General features: G+C 50.5%; 1 protein-coding gene across 2 annotated transcripts; it reads right to left on the reverse strand.

Annotated features, from left to right (window-relative positions):
- Window positions 1-111: 111 nt before the first annotated feature.
- On the reverse strand, window positions 112-19,845 carry CSF1R (colony stimulating factor 1 receptor). 2 transcript variants are annotated; one of them, XM_038150131.1, is made up of 21 exons: window positions 19,648-19,845; window positions 14,961-15,206; window positions 13,893-14,177; window positions 13,013-13,149; window positions 12,177-12,336; window positions 11,135-11,324; window positions 10,044-10,159; window positions 9,669-9,789; window positions 8,793-8,983; window positions 8,106-8,218; window positions 6,569-6,695; window positions 5,977-6,081; window positions 5,538-5,648; window positions 5,204-5,366; window positions 4,542-4,624; window positions 4,283-4,398; window positions 3,418-3,540; window positions 3,187-3,298; window positions 2,791-2,890; window positions 2,131-2,236; window positions 112-1,656 (listed from the first exon to the last, which is right to left on the reverse strand). In XM_038150131.1, exons 1-21 carry the CDS (start codon window positions 19,694-19,696, stop codon window positions 1,525-1,527), a joined length of 2,886 nt encoding a protein of 961 aa, XP_038006059.1. In that variant the 5' UTR covers window positions 19,697-19,845; the 3' UTR covers window positions 112-1,524. The 2 variants fall into 2 exon arrangements, with proteins under 2 accessions (XP_038006059.1, XP_038006058.1); XM_038150130.1 differs by having other exon boundaries at window positions 4,542-4,642.
- Window positions 19,846-19,993: the final 148 nt, after the last annotated feature.

Raw genomic sequence — 19,993 nt, forward strand, 5'->3', positions numbered from 1 at the left:
TGGCATTGCACTTGCCCCAGAGACTGCTGCCATGTGCCACATGGTGACTTGTCACATGTCCCATTATCACAACTCAAATTACATTCCATTATATCCATGCACAGGGACTACTTCAGAGCTTTAAAACCTTGCTTTTAATAGGTTTTTGTGTTACACAAGAATGAGTGGTTCTGAGAATTGGTATTGAGGAACAGCTTTGCAGGGTGAATGGGTAGGCCAGTGCATCACCCATGCTCTGAGCTGTTCCCCTCTGAGAACAGTCCTTAGAGCCCTAGGAGAGACTCATTTTGTTAAACATATTTTATTTTTTTATAATGCTGACAGAGTTACATTAGCTTTTCATTTAGTAAGGAGGAATGAATCACTTGGTGTTAGCATAAAACCAGGTTTAATAGAATCAGAAATGGCCCACAGTGAAATTGCTCAGAGTGTGACAAAGGCCACCTGCAGTGCAGTTGTAGTTTCCCTGAGCCCTGTCAGTTGCAGTTTCCCTGTACCTGGAAGAGAAATCCTTTACCCACCGAGTCAGGTGAAGCTGAGAAGGTTCTTTAGCTGCTTCTGGTAGGTACACAGGACTGGGTGGCCAGGGCAGTAGTAACCCTGAGCAAGAGCTGGCTGGGAAATAGGTTGAAGTGTATTAGGCCCTAGCTTATGAAAAAAATCACCTCAGCTGTACTATTAAAAGTACATTAAGGAAATTTAGTACAAGTCTGTAATAGTGACAAAGGCAGTGATTGCTACATGCTCAGTAACTCAGAAGTTCTGTAGGAATGTTGATCATTTCTTGACCTCTTTAAGCTGCCATTCTTTCCTGGATTGGGGTTGTGTTCAGTGCTCTCATGGAAGAGCACTGTTTTCTGCTGTATTTTACCTGAGAAAGAACTGTCCTTCTGTCCTGTTAGTGAGGCACAAGTTCACATAACCCTGGGGTTGGCTCTGTGGCTCACTTCTCCCAAACACTCCCTGCAGGAGCATCAGCTGCAGAGAGGTGGATTGCACAAGGAAGTGTAGGGGTTAATGCATATTTAATGCTATGTAGAAGCTTTACCTATTTCTAAACACACTGTGATGTCCAGACTGACAAAGGGAAGAGAGCAGAACCATCAACAAAGCGAGTGTGTGGGGTAGTTCCAGTGCCAAGACATATTTCAAGATGTGCTTATAAAACACAGGGATTCGGTAATGTGAGTGACACTTGAAAATATCTTACTTGGCTGTGAGTAGTATTTTTTTAAAAACCACAAAACCCAAACTCCCACAGCCTTCTCTGGGACATGGGGAGGCAGCTGTTGGGGACCTCTGTGTACCTTGTAGAGATGGAGCCTGTTACCATCCTAACAGCTCTATGCTATGTGTGAGATAAGACTTGGGGACCCCAAGGTCTCTTCTTCACTCTCGTTTTGGTGAGAGAGTCCGTAACACTCACACTTCAGAAAGCACAGAGAAGGCCAAAGCAGAAGGTGTCTGTGTCCTAGGGTGAGCTCTGTGGAGCTCACAGGGTCAGCCCCAGGGTGAAGGTCCCACCTAACAGAACTGGTAGTTGTTGCCCTTGAGAAGTGGCTGCCCACTCTCCTCTTGCTCGCAGGACTCCTCACAGCAGCCCGAGGTGTCACAGCCACTGTCTTCCTCTGCACTGGAGGGGAGGTTGGTGTAGTCCTTGAAAGAAAAGGAAGAAACACAACACCCTGAGTGTGTTTTGATCCCTTTGATGTATGACACCTGTTCCCATGCAGGTGCCCAGCTGGGGCTGTGTTCTGTCCACATTACCATCCTTTGCTGTGCCCACAGGGCATGGCTAACAGCTAGGGCAGGCATGTGCCTGTGCTTCTCTGGACAGCGAGTCCTGAGAGTGCACAGCAGGTCCAGGGGACTGGGGCAGGGTGCTGTGCTGGTAGTGTAGGAATGCCTGTCACATTGAGGTTTCTGCCTAGAAGCTGTGCTTCCTGTCCAGCCCTCTTTGGCTGTGGTGGGGAGTGACTTAACCCTTCAGCTGGATGTGTGTCTGCACTTCCCACCAACGCTACACTGCTCCCATCAGCTTATGGTAAGGGAGATCACAGAAAACGTGTCCAGAAGCTGTGTTCATATAGGGGGAAAGACATCCTCCCCCTTCTCTCCAGAGGTCCTCACCTGCTCCTTATGCACCTCCAGCTCTTTCTGGATGAAGCAGCCAATCTGGTCAAAGGTGGGTCTCCGTGTGGGCTCCAGGCTCCAGCACGCCTGCATGATGCTGTACCTGCAGGGCCAGACAGGGACAGGGAGGTTGCTGCTGGAGGGGTCTGCAACCCCAGGCTCTTCCCTGCAGCACTCTGTATGTCAGGGACACAGAACTGAGCAGTCTGTTGTCTTCCCAAAAACCCATGGTGTGTGCAGTGCTCCAGGGAATGGTGAGCACTGGAGTGGATGGAGCAGACTAATCAACAAGAAGCTCTATGCCATCAAGACTTCAGGCTTACACTCATTACCTCCTGGAGCCTACTCAGGCTTGTCTTCTCATAATCATAGAGTCAAAAGAAGCTAACTAAAAAAAGAAAACCCCAGCAAGTTCAGGAATGTAGACATGTAATGTGAGTGTTCTCATCCCCTGTCCCTAAACAGGAGATGCTGGATAGACTCCCCCAGGCCTTGTTTTCCTACAGGAGCAAGGAGCAACCTGGTAGCATCCATCCTTAACCTCAAGGCAGACAGCTGGGAGCAGCAGGCAGAGCTGTGGCCAAGGTCCCTGTGCCACGGCCCTGGCTGTTGCCAACCCCCTGTTGCTGCTCTGTGAATCTCAGTGCATCCACTCACATTTCCAAGGGAGCGAAGTCAGGCCTGGCCATCTGGTATCCCTGCTTCACCATGCTGTAGAACTTGCTGTTCACCACCATGCCGGGATAGGGGCTCTTCCCTGTGACAGTAAAAGGAGCAGAGGTGGCTCTCAGACCACAGTGTTCAACACTCCAGCCTTGAGGGGTGGGAAGAGGCAGCCTGGAGCATCACCAGGGAGGTCTGAGTTAGAGGAAATGATGTGGTATTCTTTGTTTTGAATGGTCCCTCTGGAAACATAACACAGAGTTTTACAGCCCTGATAAACCTAAATTTTTGTCAACCTTCCTCCTTTCTTGGAAATTTTTCTGCAGATACCTTAGGGCAGTAGTGAGCCACAGAAAACAGAAGAGGTTTGCAAGCTCGCTTCTTTCTTACCAAGGGAGAAGATCTCCCAGAGCAGGATGCCGTAAGACCACACATCGCTCTGCACTGTGTAAATGCAGTCAAAGATGCTCTCTGGGGCCATCCATTTCACGGGCAGGCGGGCCTGGAAGAGCAGAGAGTCCTGCAGACTGGGACAAGCTGGCAGCTTATGCTACACCCTGTCTGTCCTTTCCAGCCCCTCCTACCCTTGTACCCTCTCTTGTGCCCATTTTCATTACTTACATTGCCTTTTACAACATAGTTGGAGTCATTCATGATATCCCGGGCCAGGCCAAAGTCACAGATCTTGGCTACTCGTCCGTCTGATATGAGCACATTCCTGGCTGCGAGGTCACGGTGGATGCACTGGGGAGAAGAGACCACAACTGAGACCCAGTCACTGGCCCGCAGCAGTCCCAAAAAATTCCCTACAGCCTAGGCCTGCCACCGAAACATGCTTATAGGGGCAAGGGAAACATGTACTGCTTGAAGAGCCCCTGTCTGAGGCACCAGGTCATCTACAAACTCCATGTCTGTAGCTCTCTTTCAAGCACTTCATTTGCAGTGTTTAGACACTGTGACATATCATACTCTCTTCTTCAATCACTCATGGGGCTGTCATCTTCCCCACAAGGGGAGGGTCAGAACCAGGGGCTGTTGACACTGTCCTCATCCCTGAAAGAGTCACAGGGTGACTGTCACACTCTGAGCCAGCTCTGGCAGTCAGCTCAACAGCCACTTTCAGTTCCTTGTCCCTGGGGCAGCAGGGACGCTGCCAAAGTGAGAAAGCTTCACAACAAAGCTCTTGACCTCGGGTAAAAGCAGGGGAGAAAATGTTGAGACCAGCATGATGCACAGCCCTGGGTTCCCCCTGTAACACTGCCCTCCCCTGCAAAGGCTCTGGAGGGAACACCAGACACCAGGGCCTAGCCTGCCTGAACCCAACAGACAGAGCAGAGAGGCCCATGGCCAGCAGCAGCTTGCTTGAGCTTGGCTACCCCACCCAAAGACATCCCAAGCCTTCTGCAGCCAGGATGGGTGGCTCCTGCTTGGCTGGACTGGTGTTTCCCACTCGGTGTGCTGGGGCAGTGTTCCTCTTGGCACTCACGTTCTTTGATGCCAGGAATGCCATGCCCTGGGCCACCTGGCTGGAGAACTGTAGCAGGTCAGAGAGATTGAGGGGACGGAGGTCCTCCCTGGCTTCATCTTCCTCCAAGCTTCTCCCTGAAATTCAAAGCAGAGATTTAGATTTGCTGCAAAGCTGGTGAGTAACACAGACTTTGGCATGTTGCAGTTCCCAGAGCTAAACCAGACAGGATGGCCAAAAGAAAGAAATCACAAATCACAGAAATGAGCCTTTGACTCACCCCTGACTTGCGCAGAATCTGATGCTGCTGAAGATGATGATGACGACACAGGCCTCATTTCAACATATGTTTCCAAACCCTGGCTTGAAAAACCACTGTCACTGAGTAAGAAGCAACAGAGAGGGGGGCAGGCTGTTAGAACCCTCCAGCAGTACCTTCTGCCCTGCTCCATACCCACCGAGAGGAGACACCACATGCCTGCCTGCAGAAGGTGACTTAGGGGCTTGAGGGCAAAGGCAAACTAGAAGTTGATTCAGAGAGGGGACCTGAGCCCTCTGTGTTATGGGGCAGTGGGTTCCCCTTTCTTAAGGGTGATGGGGAGCAGTCAGCTCCATCCTACCAAATGCACGAGCCCAATAGTGCAGGAAGCCAAAAGGTTTTATTTCTGAATTGTGGAAGGACAAAGAGGGCTGAACCCTGCATTTATTGTGGGATATTCAATGACTGCAGTCAAAGTTCTTGAAAAACTCGGAATTATAACCAGGTCTGAACACATGCAACACCAGTGGCTTTTACATCGTGGTATCCTGCCTGTCTCCAGACCTTTGACCTTGCTCTCTCCCCAGCACAATGCTCTTCACAGTTCTCCCAGTGAGGACCCAGCCCTGCAATGCTCAGCCCTGCCTTGCTCAGCCCTGCAGCCACCCGAGCTCTGCTCCTACCTGCGGATGTATTTTTTCTCTAGCTCAATGTTTTTGTAATCAGCAGCACTGTCTAAAGAGGTGTCCAGGGCAGAATCCTGGATAATTATGGATTCAGTCTTCTTCCTCAGGAAGTTCAGCAGATCTCCATAGCGACAGTACTCGGTGATGACAAGGATTGGGCCTGGGAGAGCAGCAGAGAGGGTTCCTTAGGGAATGCCGTTACTGTGACCTGCCCTGAGGATTGCTTTCCTGGGAGGGCAGCAGAATCCACACAGCTCATCAGCTCACACCGTGCCTCAGAGGAGGGGCCCTGTCAGGGGTCTGTGGGGGCAGCAGGGCTGGGGGATCCTACCTCCACAGGTGCATGCTCCCAGCAGGTTAACAATGTTCTCGTGGTGTCCCAAGTGACTCATGATCTTCAGCTCAGACATGAGAGCCTCCTGCTCATCCCTGTCTGCTGATGCTGTGGGGTGAGAGAAGGACTGTGTGAAGGAGTGAGGGAGGGACAAGGGGGAGATTAAGGGAGAGGACAGAAAAAGGTGTAGACAGAGTTATGGAACAAAAGGAGGAAACACACTTGGAGTGAAAACTATGTCCTCTAACTGTGCCTCTGGCCTCCCCTGTCCACAAAAAAGGCAGTGGTGTGATTCCAGCATCTGGTACTTGGCACAGAAACAACTTTAACAAGTAGCTGTTGCAGCCAGTGAGCACCAACATGCGGTGAACACACACTACATCCTGCCCAGAGGAGCTTGGAGGATTTCAGCCCTTGCAAGTTGCTCTATGCTCACACTTTAGCATCTTCACGGCCACTTTGAGCGCCGAATCTTCTTTGCCCAGCCCAAAAGCTGTGGCTTCTACCACTTTTCCAAAGGCTCCTGCTCCAAGAGTTTTTCCTGCGGAGAGAAAAAAATGTACTTTTAAGACATTTGACAGAGAAAGATTGAGCAGCTGTCCTGCACACAGCCTTGAAGAGGATGTCTGGTGGATGGGGATGCCTGCTGGGCTCACACAAGATGACACATCCCTTAGTCAGGAGCTGGCAAACATCTGTGGGGAGCTCTACTGTGAGCAAAGATGGTGTGAAAGAGGCCATCTCCAAACTTTGCCTTACCAAGTGTGTGCCTTAGGAATGACCCCACATGCAAGAGGAGGGACATGACCCCTGCAGCCTTCCTTGGAGCAAAGGAGGAGGGAGGCAGGCTACACCCTACCACTTGCTACCCTGTGTGGCAGAGAGCAGCGGGGCCTGGTTAAGGATGCTGCTGGAATGTCTGGATGCAGCTTTGGATATCACCTAGAGCTTAGGCTCTGACTCTTAAAGCATTTCAGCTCTCTGATGGGCTTCATGCCACCAGGCAAGCAGCAGGGAAGGCTTCTTACCAAACTGGAGGTTGTTCCTTGGAAACTCCCATTTTTCATTGTATGGCAGCTGAGTGGGATCGATGAAGATGTAATTATTGCCCTCACAGGCCTCAATGATCTTCCACCTCACCTGGTACTTGGGTTTCTGCAAGGAAGAGCCCCAGTTACTCAGTGTTTCCCCAGCCCCAGCATCCCCTCAAACTCACTCTGCAGGTGCAGAGGGAAGATACAGATTTCAGCCCATCAAATATCTTCTGAATCTGGACTGAGTGAGAGAGGCTTTTTCTGGACAGCCTGGACTCTTTGCAGTTATGGAGTCCCCCCAGGTCATCACCTCTGACTGAGGGAGGCTCTCTTGCCACTGGAAGCAGCCTGTTGCCATCATTTGGGATGGCAGAGCTGGGAGATCCAGCATGTCCCACCAGAGTGGTGGCTGACAGTGCCCAGCTGGTGCTGGAAGGAGATGTCCCCACTGTGTCTCCTTCCTTGGACCCCTGGTTGCTGAGCACAGCAGAACAGTGGAGCTGGCTCACCCCCACTTCCCTTACAGGAGTAAAATAAAAAAGGAGAAAGAGAAGTAAGAATTTCTCTTTTCCAAGAATGTCATGGCAGAAGTAACCAGGCAAGGCAGAGAAGCAGGGCTGGAGTCCTTGAGCAGAGAAGGCTGGTACTTGTCTGAGATAGGTAACCATGTTATTTATAGACATGTCCTGCTTCTCTTGGGCTTGCAAGCCCTTCCAAAAAGCTATTTCTTTCAGCTCTGTGCTTACACATTGATCCATCTTTCTCTGTCTCTGGACCACTGTCCAAAGGCAGCTCTGCCTGCTAAGCTGTAGGTGCTTGTCTGAGAGAGGGCTCTGATGGATCTTCTGACAACCAGCACCAGAACTTTGCTGCAAAATCTTCAGCCTTGATAGGCTGTCAAAGGAAGGGAGCCAAAAAGGAGAGATGAAAAACAGGAGATTTTCACCCACTGATAGAGCAGAGGTGGTACTGATTGGTTCAGTTTGTGGAAAAAACAGAGAAGGAATCCAAATGCTGGAAATGAGCCTTACAGAGAAAATGGGGCAAGTTCTTATATAAAAATAGTGACCAAGTCTTCCTGGAAACAAACTTCTAACACCATCCTGTTTCTCCCTAAAAACAGTTTTTTATAAAGCAGTGAGCAAAATAAAAAGTAGATGCAAACTGCAAGCTAATTTTTTTTTTCTCCCTAAATTCAGTCCATGGATTTGTGGGGACCAGAGCAAAACCAGCTGCAACTGACAGCACCAAGTGAGCATCTTTGTCTGACACCAAACAATAACCACCCCGACCTGTGGGCTACAAGGCTGAAGGACCAGGGCAGGGAAGTTTTAACACACTGGGTTGGGTGCAGCAGCTTTGCCCTGCAGCAGGAAACTCCAGATGGAATCTGGGAGGCAGGGGAGGTGAAGGAGGCAGCTTGCCTGGTACCTCCAAGCTGAATGGTGCCTGGCCTGGCTGCCAGCAGAGGCTGTGTGGCCCCTGAGGCTGGGCAGCCCTCACAGCCCTTGCCCTGAACAGGGAATCTGACCTGGTTGTACTTGTAGAGCAGGAAGAGGAGTAGGAGGAGCAGCAGCACCAATGCACCTATGCAGGTGGAGAGAACAGGGCTGAAGAGCTTGTTTGGAAGGGCCACGACACTCCCTGGAAGAGGAAAAAAAAGGAGAATGAGTAAACACTCTTATTTTAATCCCAACTCTGGGAGCATTTTGCCCAGCTATTCACTTTGGATTCCTGTGTGTGCCACACACCCCAGCACTGCCCTCAGTACACCCTTTTGGGAGCTGCTGGGAGCTGAGGGAAGGTCTTGATGCCAAACTCTAGGCAGCAATCCTCATACACACATCCTCCTCCTTCCACACAAACAGCACCAGATGCAGGTCAGACAGACTGGGGACCAAGATCTGTGCAGCAAGAACAGCCCCTGTATTTTTGTGGGCTGAGAAGCTGCTGGATGCACCATGCCCTGGAGCTGAGTCCTGCAGTTACAAGATGCTCATGGTGTGTCTCAGCCTTTGGCTCCAGGCTACAACCCAGCCAGAAATACCTACATGCCTCTCAGGACAGTAAAATGCCAAAGCCTCACACCCATGAGGGTGAAGGACTTGTGGAATCTGCTCCAGCTCTCTTGCAAGACAGTGGGGATATACATAAAGGATGTAATCTCAAAGCCCCCAGACCCTCCCCCACTCTGCCAAGCTGATGGTTTGTGTCTTACTGGTGATGGTGAGGGAGTGAAACATGTCAGAGGCGTTTCCTTCCCCGTTAATGGCCACACAGCAGAAGGTGAAATTGTCCCCCAGCTCCTCGAAGAGGATGATGCTCTCCACCTCCACCTCTTGGAAGGGCAACACATTCAGCACCTGGGGTCTGGAGTCGTTGCGCAGCAGTCTGTAGTCCTCGCTGTACCTGCAGGCATGGCAAGAGGGGACAGTGAGTGCTGCTCTGCACAGCAGCTCACAGCTGAGGGGGAGCCTGTGCCAGACTAGAGAGGAGACACAGAGAATTAGGCTTGCAGCTCTGTGAGATGTGTTACTGTATGCCTAGTTAAAGATCTTTCCCTGAACACCACAGTCCTGTATAGACAGAGCCATGAGTGCCTTTCTGTGGCTCAGCACTCATAAGTAACACTTCATGTGTTCTGCCATCAGTCCCTTCAGTGGGGCTGGTCCTGAGACACAACAGCCCTGTCCAGGCAGCTGCAGTTGCTTCCCATGACTCTGTAGCTCAGTAAACCCATGCTCTGCAGAGCCTCAGACCTGTGGAAGTCCCAAAAAGATGACTGGGCCAGCCAGGATGTACCTCTACAGCAACACACACCAGGGCACCTCTCCGAAGGACCCATATGTTCCTTGGAAAAGCATGGGGAGAACATGAATCACAGGTGGACAATCTCTTCAGGATCAGGACTTTAGGAATAGAAAGTGCCCCCTCTTCTCAGGCCCCAAGAACCTCCTGTTCCAGCAGAGCAATGCTGTTGGAGGGCAGGCTGTGCTGCATTGCCTGCCCAGGAGCCCACGTGGAGCTGGCAGTGAATGCCAGGCAGGGGCAGGGGCGCAGCTTGGAGGTGCTCAGGCCCCTGGGCAGCTCTCACCTGTCGGAGTGGACGGGGCACTGGTACCACTCGATGCGTGGGGCAGGGTACCCGATGGCCACGCACTGAAGGAGGCTGGAGTCATCAGATGGCACCTTGATTTTGCAGACCCTTGGAGAAGCTGTTGGGGAAGCCACAAAACCAGTGAATGCTGTGACCAGAGGAAGAGCACATCCCCCAAGCTCTGGTTTCCTTTCCATGCATGCAACAATAAACCAGAAGGAACCCCTGTGCTACACACAGGCAGGTTTGGGCTGGGTCTGTGTGTCCTGTGGGTGCTGAGCTGGAAGCAGCCTGATACCCCAACCAAATATTTTTTCCAACTGGGAAGCAGTCCCAGGGGCAAGCAGGGTGAAAGAATGGACAAGCACTTACATTTCAGAGAGATGCTGAAGGTGACTGATTCATTGGTCACACTGTGGAAGGCGTGGAATGTGTAGAACCCTCCCTCTCCCTCCTTCAGGCGGTTCAGGGAGAGTGTGTTGCTGTACCTGCTCACAGAGAGAAATGCTGTGAGGAGCACACAGGCCTTGCTCAGTGAGATGCTGCTGCTTCCTGCACTCTGGAGCAGTGAACACTTCCAGCACTAATCCCAGCCCATCAGGGAGCCTGCCAGCTGCTTCTTTGGGGGAAGCAGGGAGGAACTGATCTTCCTTAGGGTAAGTACCTTTTTGTCACCAAGTGCACTTCAGCACTTCTGAAAGGCTACACGTGGGTGAACGCTCAGAAATAATTGAACATCTAAATCACTGCCTTTCAAGGGTCAGGGGATGCTGGTCCTGCTGCCTTTGGCAGAATGAGTTTCTCCATGAAGCCGTGCTCCGTAGTGCCCACTCCCCTCTGCCCCCAGTGCAAGAAAGAGCTCACCCTAAAGCCATAATTTTTGCCAAGGGGCACAGTTCCTCTTGTGCATTGTTTTTTGTTTCTAAGAAAATGAAAGGGGAATTGCCCAAAACCCCAACAAATTGAGTGATTTTTCTTTTCATCTCCCCTTGGTCTCAGTTGGCTGTAAGCTTTGGAAGAGCTGTACCCTCTGTTAGATCATATTCACATAACAATGTTTGTGACATGGGGGTCTCAGTGCCTCTCTCAGTGCACACTCTTTCAGCCTCAGAGCAGGGGATGGGTCCAAGGACCAGTGAGGGAATTAAGCTTTTTGTACTGTTCATCCACTCCTGCACTTTCTTCTGGCAAGGAGAGTGCAGAATTGAACAAGCAGATCACAAACATGATACTGACTCCCACAAGGCTTTCTAAAGAGAAGGCCACCAGTTTGGAGAAGGGTGGTGTCTTCCTTGACCTGATCGTACTGTGGTTTGCTAATAATTCTGGAAAGAGAAAACAGAAATGCAGAACAGTTTCCCTCTTTAAAAGCAGAGAGTTTTCTGTAGAATGGGGCCTGCCTGTTTCAAGGAAAGCTCTCTTGGAAACATGCCATAGTAGTGTAGAAGACAAAGAGCACATACCAGTTGTTTCCAGAGATCATTTCGCCCTTGAATGTGGTGGTTTTAGAGTGCTTCAAGGGATTCCTGTGTTCCCAGGCCCACTGGAGAAGTTTTGGGTAAGCCTTAATGTGAACCTGAAGCTCCACACTCTCTCCCAGAGCAACCTCCAGGCTGGTGGCTTGCCTTGGGATCAGGTGCACGTAACCTCTCTCTGCAGGGTGGAGGAGAGCATGACTGTCAGCAGGCATGTCCAGAGACCTGGAATAACCTTACACCAGCTCCATAAATGGATCACTATTGGAAAGAGCAGCCTCAGCTGGGAGACTGCAGGAGGGAATGAAACATTGCTCAGGTTATGTTCCCAAAGGAGTACTCTTAAATTATTTCTTTGTCATGGCACCTTGGATTATGCTGCCTGAGGAGAGCTAGAAAATCTTAGTGAAGTCTCTGAGGAAAGAAGCTGTACATGCTGTATCCTAAGTGACAAAGCTAAAACAGTATCTCCTAATTGTTCAGAAAAGACAGGCCCTTTAGCTAAAATCCTGGCTTCTCACCAGGAGATAACTCAGACTGAGCCTGCTTTCTGAGCTGTGGTATGCAGCAGCTTTGGACCATCAGCAAACTCCAGCCTGTGAACTGTAAGGATGAATTTTCCAACTTGAGATAGAAACAAGTGTATAATAGACCTGAATCCCCTTGTCTGGATTTGTGGCTGGAAGAGACCAGATCCATATTCTGCTCATGTGGCTCATCCTTCCTTCTAACCAGCCTTTCCTGGTCTTCCAGCACAACCTTGCCCTTTTTACTGTTTCAAAGCTGTTTATAAATGTGCAGAGACTGAGAGGAGCACTCCAATTTTTCATCCAGAGCCCAAAACATGTCCTCTAACCCCTCAAGATACAAAGAGAACACCAGGTCCTTTCCTAGTTCTCATGTAAGCCCTCAGGCACAAGTGAAAATTATGTTTTCAACAACAAATTTAGGAAGAGAATGGAGGCAGAAGCAGCAAATACTCAAGGCTACACATGATTCAGCCCTACTAGGGTTTTGGGGAAGGACTCACCTACTACCTGAAGCATTGTTGAGGCATTCCTGAATCCTACTGAATTGTTAGCTATACAGATGTACTTCCCACTGTCTTCCATGGTCACAGCTGCAATGGACAGGGTGTCATTGATGAAGTAGTTACCATTTTCAAAGTCAGCCTTTTTAGTTCTCATGACCTGTCAGGCAGAGAACAGGGAACAGCACACATTGGGAGGGCAGAGCAAACACATCTTGCCTGCTCTGGGCTAGAGAGCTCATCCCTGAGAGCAACCTGTGTGGAGACCCAGAGACACATTAACCCCGAGCATCCAGGGCAGATATTCCACAGCAGTTAGGTTATAGCTATTGTCAGCCTTCTGACTGCAACCTGGCCTTTCGCTCTGTGATCCAAACATACCATACCTTGTGTGTTGTTTCATCTCCTTAATAAAGGCATCAGTTATAATAAGGACTTCTTAGCAAACCTCATCTAACCATACAGCAGTTAGATATCAGCATCATAGATGCCTTTTCTTCAGACATATTTTTTCTCTGGAGAACTCTGTCCTGAAATGTTTGCTGCTTTATAAGCCCTGGCAGGGCTGGGTGGAGAAATGTTGCTTTAGTAGGTACTGTGGCTCCTGTCCAATAAACTCAGCTAAAACAACACATTCTCCATTCTCCTCTCTCTCAGAACTGTTCTGATAACAGACAGGTGTTTCTTAATCCTGTGTCATCCCAAAGAAAGGATATTCAAATTTCTACAGCTTGACTAGCTGCTTCGGTTGGGTAGTTCAAGACTTTGCTGTGGGTCTGGCAGTTCTTACCACCCTGTGTGCCCCATTTTCCAGGAAAGCCCCAGCCCCAGCTTACTGTCTTTGCTGCTGTCTCCCATCTGATGTCATACTTGTAGGAAGGAGCAATCACTCTGCAGGTGACTTGGAAAGGTTCTCCCACGATTCGCACGTGGTCTGCAGGGTCCATCACCACTGACACCGGCTTCTCCAGTGCTGCACAAAGGCAAGCAGGGAAAGATCCATGTCAGCTTGTCCAGTGAGCCCATGTGCTCTGGAGACTCCCCAGGACCTGGCTACCTTGGGTGGTGAGGCACAGGTTGCCCAGGGAAGTTGTGGATGCCCCATCCTGAAGTGTTCAAGGCCAGGTTAGGTGGGGCTTGAACAACCTGATCCAGCAGGTAGCATCCCTGCCTGTGGCAGTGAGCTTGCCCTTGATGATTTCCAAGGCCTCTTCCCACTCAAGCTATTTTATGACTCTGTTCTATGATTCTACCTCCTTCTTTCCATCCTCTTTAGCCTCTTTACCCCCCACCTTCCCCTTCCCCTTCCCCAGAGATCACCGCTCCCTTTTGAGCACGTGTCTGTGGGAAGCAGTACGGGGGGAGAGCACAGCAGTCAGGACTGTAGGTTGAAAGGGAAGGAGAAGCTTTTGCCATGGTTACAGATGGAGCAGTGGGGCCCGAGGACTTGCAGAACACTGGAGAGATTGGTGGACATTTTTCTCTGGTCTGTGACAGTGCCTGCAAAGATCTGAAGACTGCTGAACCCAAGCAAACCCATCTGAAGGAACCAATTTGCCAGAGGCTGATGGAATTTGGCCTCCATTAAATAACCTTTAGAAACTGCAGGTTCAGAAGGTCTTTCCTGCCACAGGCAAGGAGCTTTTCCTTAACTATCTACTGAGCCCAGCTTAGCTATTTGTGGCCCTTAGGACAGCAACAACCCCTGCTCTTTACCTTCTTCCACAACCAGTTTTATTCTTGATGAATCCTTTATTTTTCCATTTATCTGTGCTTGGCATCGGTAAAAGCCCTTATGCTTGCTTTGCACATTGTACAATGTTACTCCTCTCTCAGCCCTGAAGGAGTAGTTGGTCCCAGGTGGGAGAGGAGAGGCGTCATCCACTATCAGAGTCACACTGGATCCGTACTCGGGGGCCGTGATGAGACAGGGGAAATCAACATTCCCACCTTTCATTCCCCGGACCCGGAAAGAGGGCGTGTACCACACGTTATCAGGATCTGCAGAGGAGACAGGACAGGCTTGTGAGAGGGGGTCAGAAAATGCACTGAAGCTGAGAAACACATTCCAGCAAGGGCAAGCCTCCAGCACTGCTGCCCAGTGGGAGTTCGACGCTGGGGCAGCCCTGCTCAGCCTGCCTGACTCAGCCTCCAAACACTCACATGACAAACCCAGCTCCAGCTAAGGCCTTTGAGGGGATCACAGCAACCAGCTCACAAATGTACATGGATAAGAGAGGCTGAAATGTATGCATACTACTTAAATTTTTCACTGTGGTGAAAGTTTTACTCATGAGACCTCCAGCTTCCCTGCTCAGGGCAGCACTTCTGGTACAAGGGAAGGGGTGAAGTCAAGGGATAGTGATACCACAGCATAGCTTCTTCTGGGATAAAAGAATATTTGGGGTTCAGGTCATGTTGTGAGGATGTAATTCATGTGACTCTCTCCCTTATCTGAGGTACTGGCAATACAGTTCTCTGATTTTCTCAGTGTTCATTACAACACTGTTTTTCATTACATTACAACAGACTGTGGAAGGGAAGCCACAGCGGAAGGAGAGAGAGTTCCACATATATGTGAGATGTAGCTCTATACTTTATCCCAGTGCTTTAACCATGGGCCCCATTTTGTGTGGACTCCCACGGCTGTGGCTCCACCAGGAGCCTGCACTGCCCCCAGGCACACACACAAGCACAGCACAGCAGAAAGCCCCTGTGCAGTGGCTCCCTGCAAAGAAGGAGGCTGCTCTGCCACTGGGTGTGGGAGGAGAGAAGCAGGGTTACCTCTCACGAACAGGTGGATGGCTGCAATGCCCTTGTCACTGCTGTTGACATAACCACAGCTATAGGTGCCTGTGTTCCTGTAGGTGGCCTTGGGAATACTGAGGGTGCTGGTGGTGTGGTTCCTGAATGTAACCTCTTTGCTATTCCATGCAACTTCAGACTCTCCTGAGCAGTGCAAGAGGACTGGATCACCCGTGTTGACAACCAGAGCAGGGAGGTCAGGGCTGATCACTGGAGATGCTGAGCCTGCAAGGGAAAGAGAGTGAGAATGCAAAAATGATCCCTAAATATTCTCCGTTGGAGTTCACGCTGCTGAGAATGGAGTCACTCAGCATCAGGAAAAGGCTAAGCTTGGGATTCAGACTGGCTTTTTGGCTCACATCACTCCACCCCTTCTCTGTCCCACCAGCCACATATGGCCTGATACTCCAAGGAATGAATTTCAGGGAAGAAACACCACCCTCCACACTTCTCTGCCATTTGAACATTTAGACAACTGGGACAGGAAAAACAATCATCTGGAGCTGATTAGGGCAAATGCCAGTTTGGCAATTGTTCCTGCTGATTTTTGCCTCTTCTTACAATAGTTTTCCTTTTGTGGCAGAGCTGGAGCTGCTCATGCACTGGGTTAGCCCATAGCATTATTTGGTGGAGTTTAAGCCAAGTTTGGTGCATGGGGCTCTTTGTTGCATTGGTGCTGAGATGAGCTAGAACAGACCTGGAAGGCTCCTGCAGAGCAGGTCAGTGCATATCATCCAGGAAGACTGGCTTTTTTTTGCCAAGTACTGGATTTTGAAGGACACCTCCTCATGTGTATCACGGAGTCACACACTGCATTCTCCTCACAGACACCAACAAAACATTATTAAATGACACAGCATTATTATTCCTATTTGGGAGAGGAAACTGAGGCACGGAAAAGCTAAAGAGCTGATGACAGCCCATAGCTGCAGTTGTTCACACCACACACCAGCATCACAGCCAGCCTGAGTTCTGATGCATCTCTGCTTTGAAGATGCCTGCTCTGCTGGCTGAATAAAGGGGAACCAGGGTCCTACTCCAGCCTTAGTGTCAGAGGGAAATATTTTTTCCCAGTTTTGCCCTGTCAGCGAGTTCTTTGAGTCACCTCCTATATTTAGGGTGAGGGGAAGTGCAGGATGAATCAGTGCCACAGGGCTGGGGAAGAAGCGGTGCAGCCACCCCACGCCAGACCCTCAGGGAGGACAGGAAACACATTGCAAATGGCTATCTGTGCTTGGGGGGCTCTGCACCCCCTTCCAGCCCCTATCCAGGGCTATTCTCCCACTTCTGCTTTCCCTCCCAGTCGCTAACCCAACCTCACATCTTAAAGGGACACACACCCTCATTCAAATCATACTAAGCATAAAGAGAGCTGTGCACTTTATTCATTGCTCTGCAGGCAGTGATCCTCCTGCCATGGACACTGGCCCTGTAAGAGCCAGCAGAAGCACACCCCCATCCTCATCCACCCCTGATCACAGCTCTTTAGGGGAGGAAAGCAATGCCCAGGGTACAGCTGTGTGTCCTGGGCTACCAGCTGTGCTCAGGGCTGTGCCCTCCAGAGCCCCCACACCAGAGCCCAAAGAGCAGCGTTTCAGCAATCTTGGGCTGGTGACTCCCTCCATGCAACAAAGGGTTGAGAAGACCCTGCAGGGCGTTGCTGGTGTGTGTCAATGACACAGTGGCCATGGGGAAGCTCAGACAAGGCCTAGATTAAACTCACTGGCCCTGTAGGGAGAAGCAGAGAACAAGAATCTTTGGAGCATGGAAAATTTGACATTATATCTCCCTGTTCCCCTTTTTTTTTTTTTTTTAAATACTTTTATCTTTCTGCGGAAAGAGGAGAAGCCCAGAGTGGAGAAAAACCTATCCCAGAATAATTTACAAAGCTACATTTTCCACATATCTGAGGCAAAACATTCCTCCCTTTTTGCTAAGCTGTGCTTTCTAGTGGAGTTTGATATTTCTGTTGCTTTTACTCTTTGTCACTGGATCCTTTTCCCTCACCTACTCTCTGCTTTGGCTATCCATTCACATCCAGGGCTTTGGCACCATTTCGTGGGGAAAATGACTCTTTTTGCAGGAGGACAAGGAAAGAAAACAAAATGAACAGGAGTCATCTCACTGTGCATCTTTGTTGTCCCCAGGTTACAGGGTGCTGGGGCCAGAAAAGGCTCTGGGTAGGTGCTCTCCAGAACAGTGAGGAAAAACCCTTCAGGCTGTCACTAGAGACTCCCATCAGCACGGTAAGCACCACACAAGTGGAGTGAGGACAGACAAGACAGAGACACCAACTGCAGGACAAGGCGAGGTGAAGGTCACTCAGCACCCAGTCCTTGGTGTGTGCTGGGGGATGAGTCAGAGCAGTGGGTCCTTCTCCAGAATGGGGAAGCAGGGCTGCTGGGGGAGGCTCTCTCCCTGCTGACCACTGTGCAATCTTGCACGAAGCCCAAGGATGTCTGTGTTCTGCTCTCCAGCAGCTTCCGCAGCCCTGCCAGTAACTGCTGGCCAGAGGTTTTACCACACGGGTTGTGTAACCATGACCTCTCCTTACAGCTGCAGACTCTGCTCCTGCCTCTCCTATGCCAGCCAAAACACTGCTTTCCTCTGCTGAGCATTTGGTGAGGAAGGAGAAGTGAAGGCTGGGATGACAGAAGTGCCCTGGATCCTTACCACAGAAACCAACCACCCGGATTTTGAGTTAGTTCTGGGGAGTAACTAGGCTAAGGTCCAGTCCTAAGAGGGACCCATACCAGACCTGAGCTCCCTTTGTCCCACCCTCAATGATAGCAAGGAAAAGTCTGATTTCTGAGGATCCCAGAGTCACCTACAGTATCTGGGGGACCAAGGATGGATAAAAGTGTGCTCATCACAGCTCTGCCTGAAGCTTCTACCTCAGAGGTTTAGGTTACCCACCACAGAAAACAAACCTCCCAGGAATACATCTCAAGATGGCCAAGAACACAGATGCAAGATGATCAGGTTTAAAACATTTCCTCTGCTTGATCTGCGCCCCTTACCCTCCTTCAGCAAGAGCCCAGACCACAACAATCACATCAGCCCTGCATACTCACAAAAGATGCCCTTGCAATCCCAGAGGCAGGAGAAGGAAGCCAGGCTCTGACTCCAGCTGGAGGCTATTACTTTGTAGAACCTTGGTGCAGCTTTGTGCTGCAAATGGCCAGCAGTGCTGGTACCCACACAAATGTGTGTCCTGCAGCCTGGCATGACAGACAGTGCCTCATGAAGATGTCACAGCTGGTGATCTGGCACTGGCCAGTGGCTCAAGGAACCTTTGGGGAGATCCTAAAAGCTATTGTTATGATCTCTCACAGATCTGCATTAGACCTGCCTAGTCCCTATTATTGTAAAAAAACACAAGAAATTAAAAACCCTGAAGCCTTCACAACCCAGTTCCCAGCACAGCAGACCTAGAAAATTATGCTCAGCATGTTGCAAATGTCACTTGAAACGAAACAAGTGAGAGGGACACAAATGTCCTGGGCTGAAAAGATGAGCACTGCAGTGGCCCAGGAAGGATTCACTGCCTGTCACATGGCAAATGCTTTCCCCACAGGCTGTCCCCTTCCAAGGAGGACTTCACAGCACAGTCTCACTGTGTCCCCAAGCATGCTAAAAAGAAATATTAAGGTGGGTGCCACACAGGACCTGAGAGGTTCCCAGCACTTCAAAATGCAAGATTAGTAATGCTGGTTTCCACCTCTTTGGTTGTAAACCTCAAAACAGACTTAGTGACTCTTCTTTGAGGTTGGTGGGTAATCACTTCTTGGCCATCTCTGTGGCCTCAAAAAACAGGCGTGTTCACCATTCCCTTCTTGGCTGGCTGAGTTGTTTCCATCACACCCTGGCTCTAAACCCCGCTGTGTGTGCCAGCACCACCAGAAACCAGCAATCCTCAGACAGTCCAGCTGGGCATGAGGTGCTTTGGAAGGTGCCAGAGCAGCTGAACTCCTCCACCTGCAGACCAAGTATCTCCAGCTCCTTCCCCATTTGAGCAAAGTATTATTTCGGAAAGACCTTCCCTCAGGACACAGTTGCTGCTGAACCATTCCTTCATCTTAAACCTTGTCCAGACCCAAAGAGTGGGAAGTTTCCCTTTCCTATCTCCCCACAGCTCTCCTATGCACCTCTCCATTCTCCTTGGCCTTAGCTTGGCAGGGCTGCAGGCAGCCAAGAGCAAGCCAGGCTCTGGCTCCAGAGCCAACAGACCAGCAACACACCCTCTTTCCACCTTTCCCTCTTTCCACCACTGCCCTCCCTCTCTAATTGCAGCCAGCTCTGGATGACCTTCAGAAAGCTGCTGCAGCCAAGTCTGCACTGGATTCCAGCGCTGGTGTCTCTTCCCTGCAGCACACACCTTCTGCCCAGCCATGCCAAGGATCCTTGAACCTGCTCACAGCAGTGTCCACTTTATGCAGCAGCAAACAGGGACCATCCCAGCCCAAACCAGCCTTTTGGGACACATGACTGGGAGCCCAGCTTCACCCTCCACCTCCAGGAGCTGCGTGTCTGTCAGTCCAGCTCCAGCACAGTCCCCAAGGCTCCCCACCAGAGAAGGAGTGGAGCACTCACACCAGATACCCAGGAAAACCTCACCGCATCCCAAAGCTCCCCTGGAGTGACCTGGGGCTTTGGGAGTACTCACCATGCCAGAAGCCAGCTGCAGTGAGCAGCAGGAGGAGAGCAGGACCCATGTCCCCAGGACCGTGGTGTCCCCAGCGTGGAGCCGATGCTGCTGAAGGATCCTCTCAAGCAGTGGGTGCCTCTCCTCGTGGGCACTGTCCCCAGCGCTCCCTTCTCGGGAGCTTCTCCTTTCTGAGCTGACCACAACGTAACAAATTCCCTATTTTGTTTGTTTTTGAAACAGGGGGGAAAAAAACAGGCCGTGCTTTGTCACGTCAGCAGTGACAAACCCCATGGCAGAGGTGGGGCCACGTGCACACCCTGCTGCAGGGTCCCCCTCAGGTCTCAGAGAGGAGTCCATCCCCAGA

This window comes from Motacilla alba, chromosome 13 (genome assembly GCF_015832195.1).
Source record: "Motacilla alba alba isolate MOTALB_02 chromosome 13, Motacilla_alba_V1.0_pri, whole genome shotgun sequence".
NCBI lineage: Eukaryota > Metazoa > Chordata > Aves > Passeriformes > Motacillidae > Motacilla > Motacilla alba.

Coding starts and splice junctions, on each gene's coding strand:
- CSF1R (XM_038150130.1), bottom strand. CDS start 19,696: ATGGGTCCTGCTCTCCTCCTGCTGCTCACTGCAGCTGGCTTCTGGCAT. Junction 3,541..4,282: donor CATTCCTGGCATCAAAGAAC/GTGAGTGCCAAG, acceptor TCTTCTCCCCAG/TGCATCCACCGTGACCTCGC. Junction 2,891..3,186: donor CTGGGAGATCTTCTCCCTTG/GTAAGAAAGAAG, acceptor TTACTGTCACAG/GGAAGAGCCCCTATCCCGGC.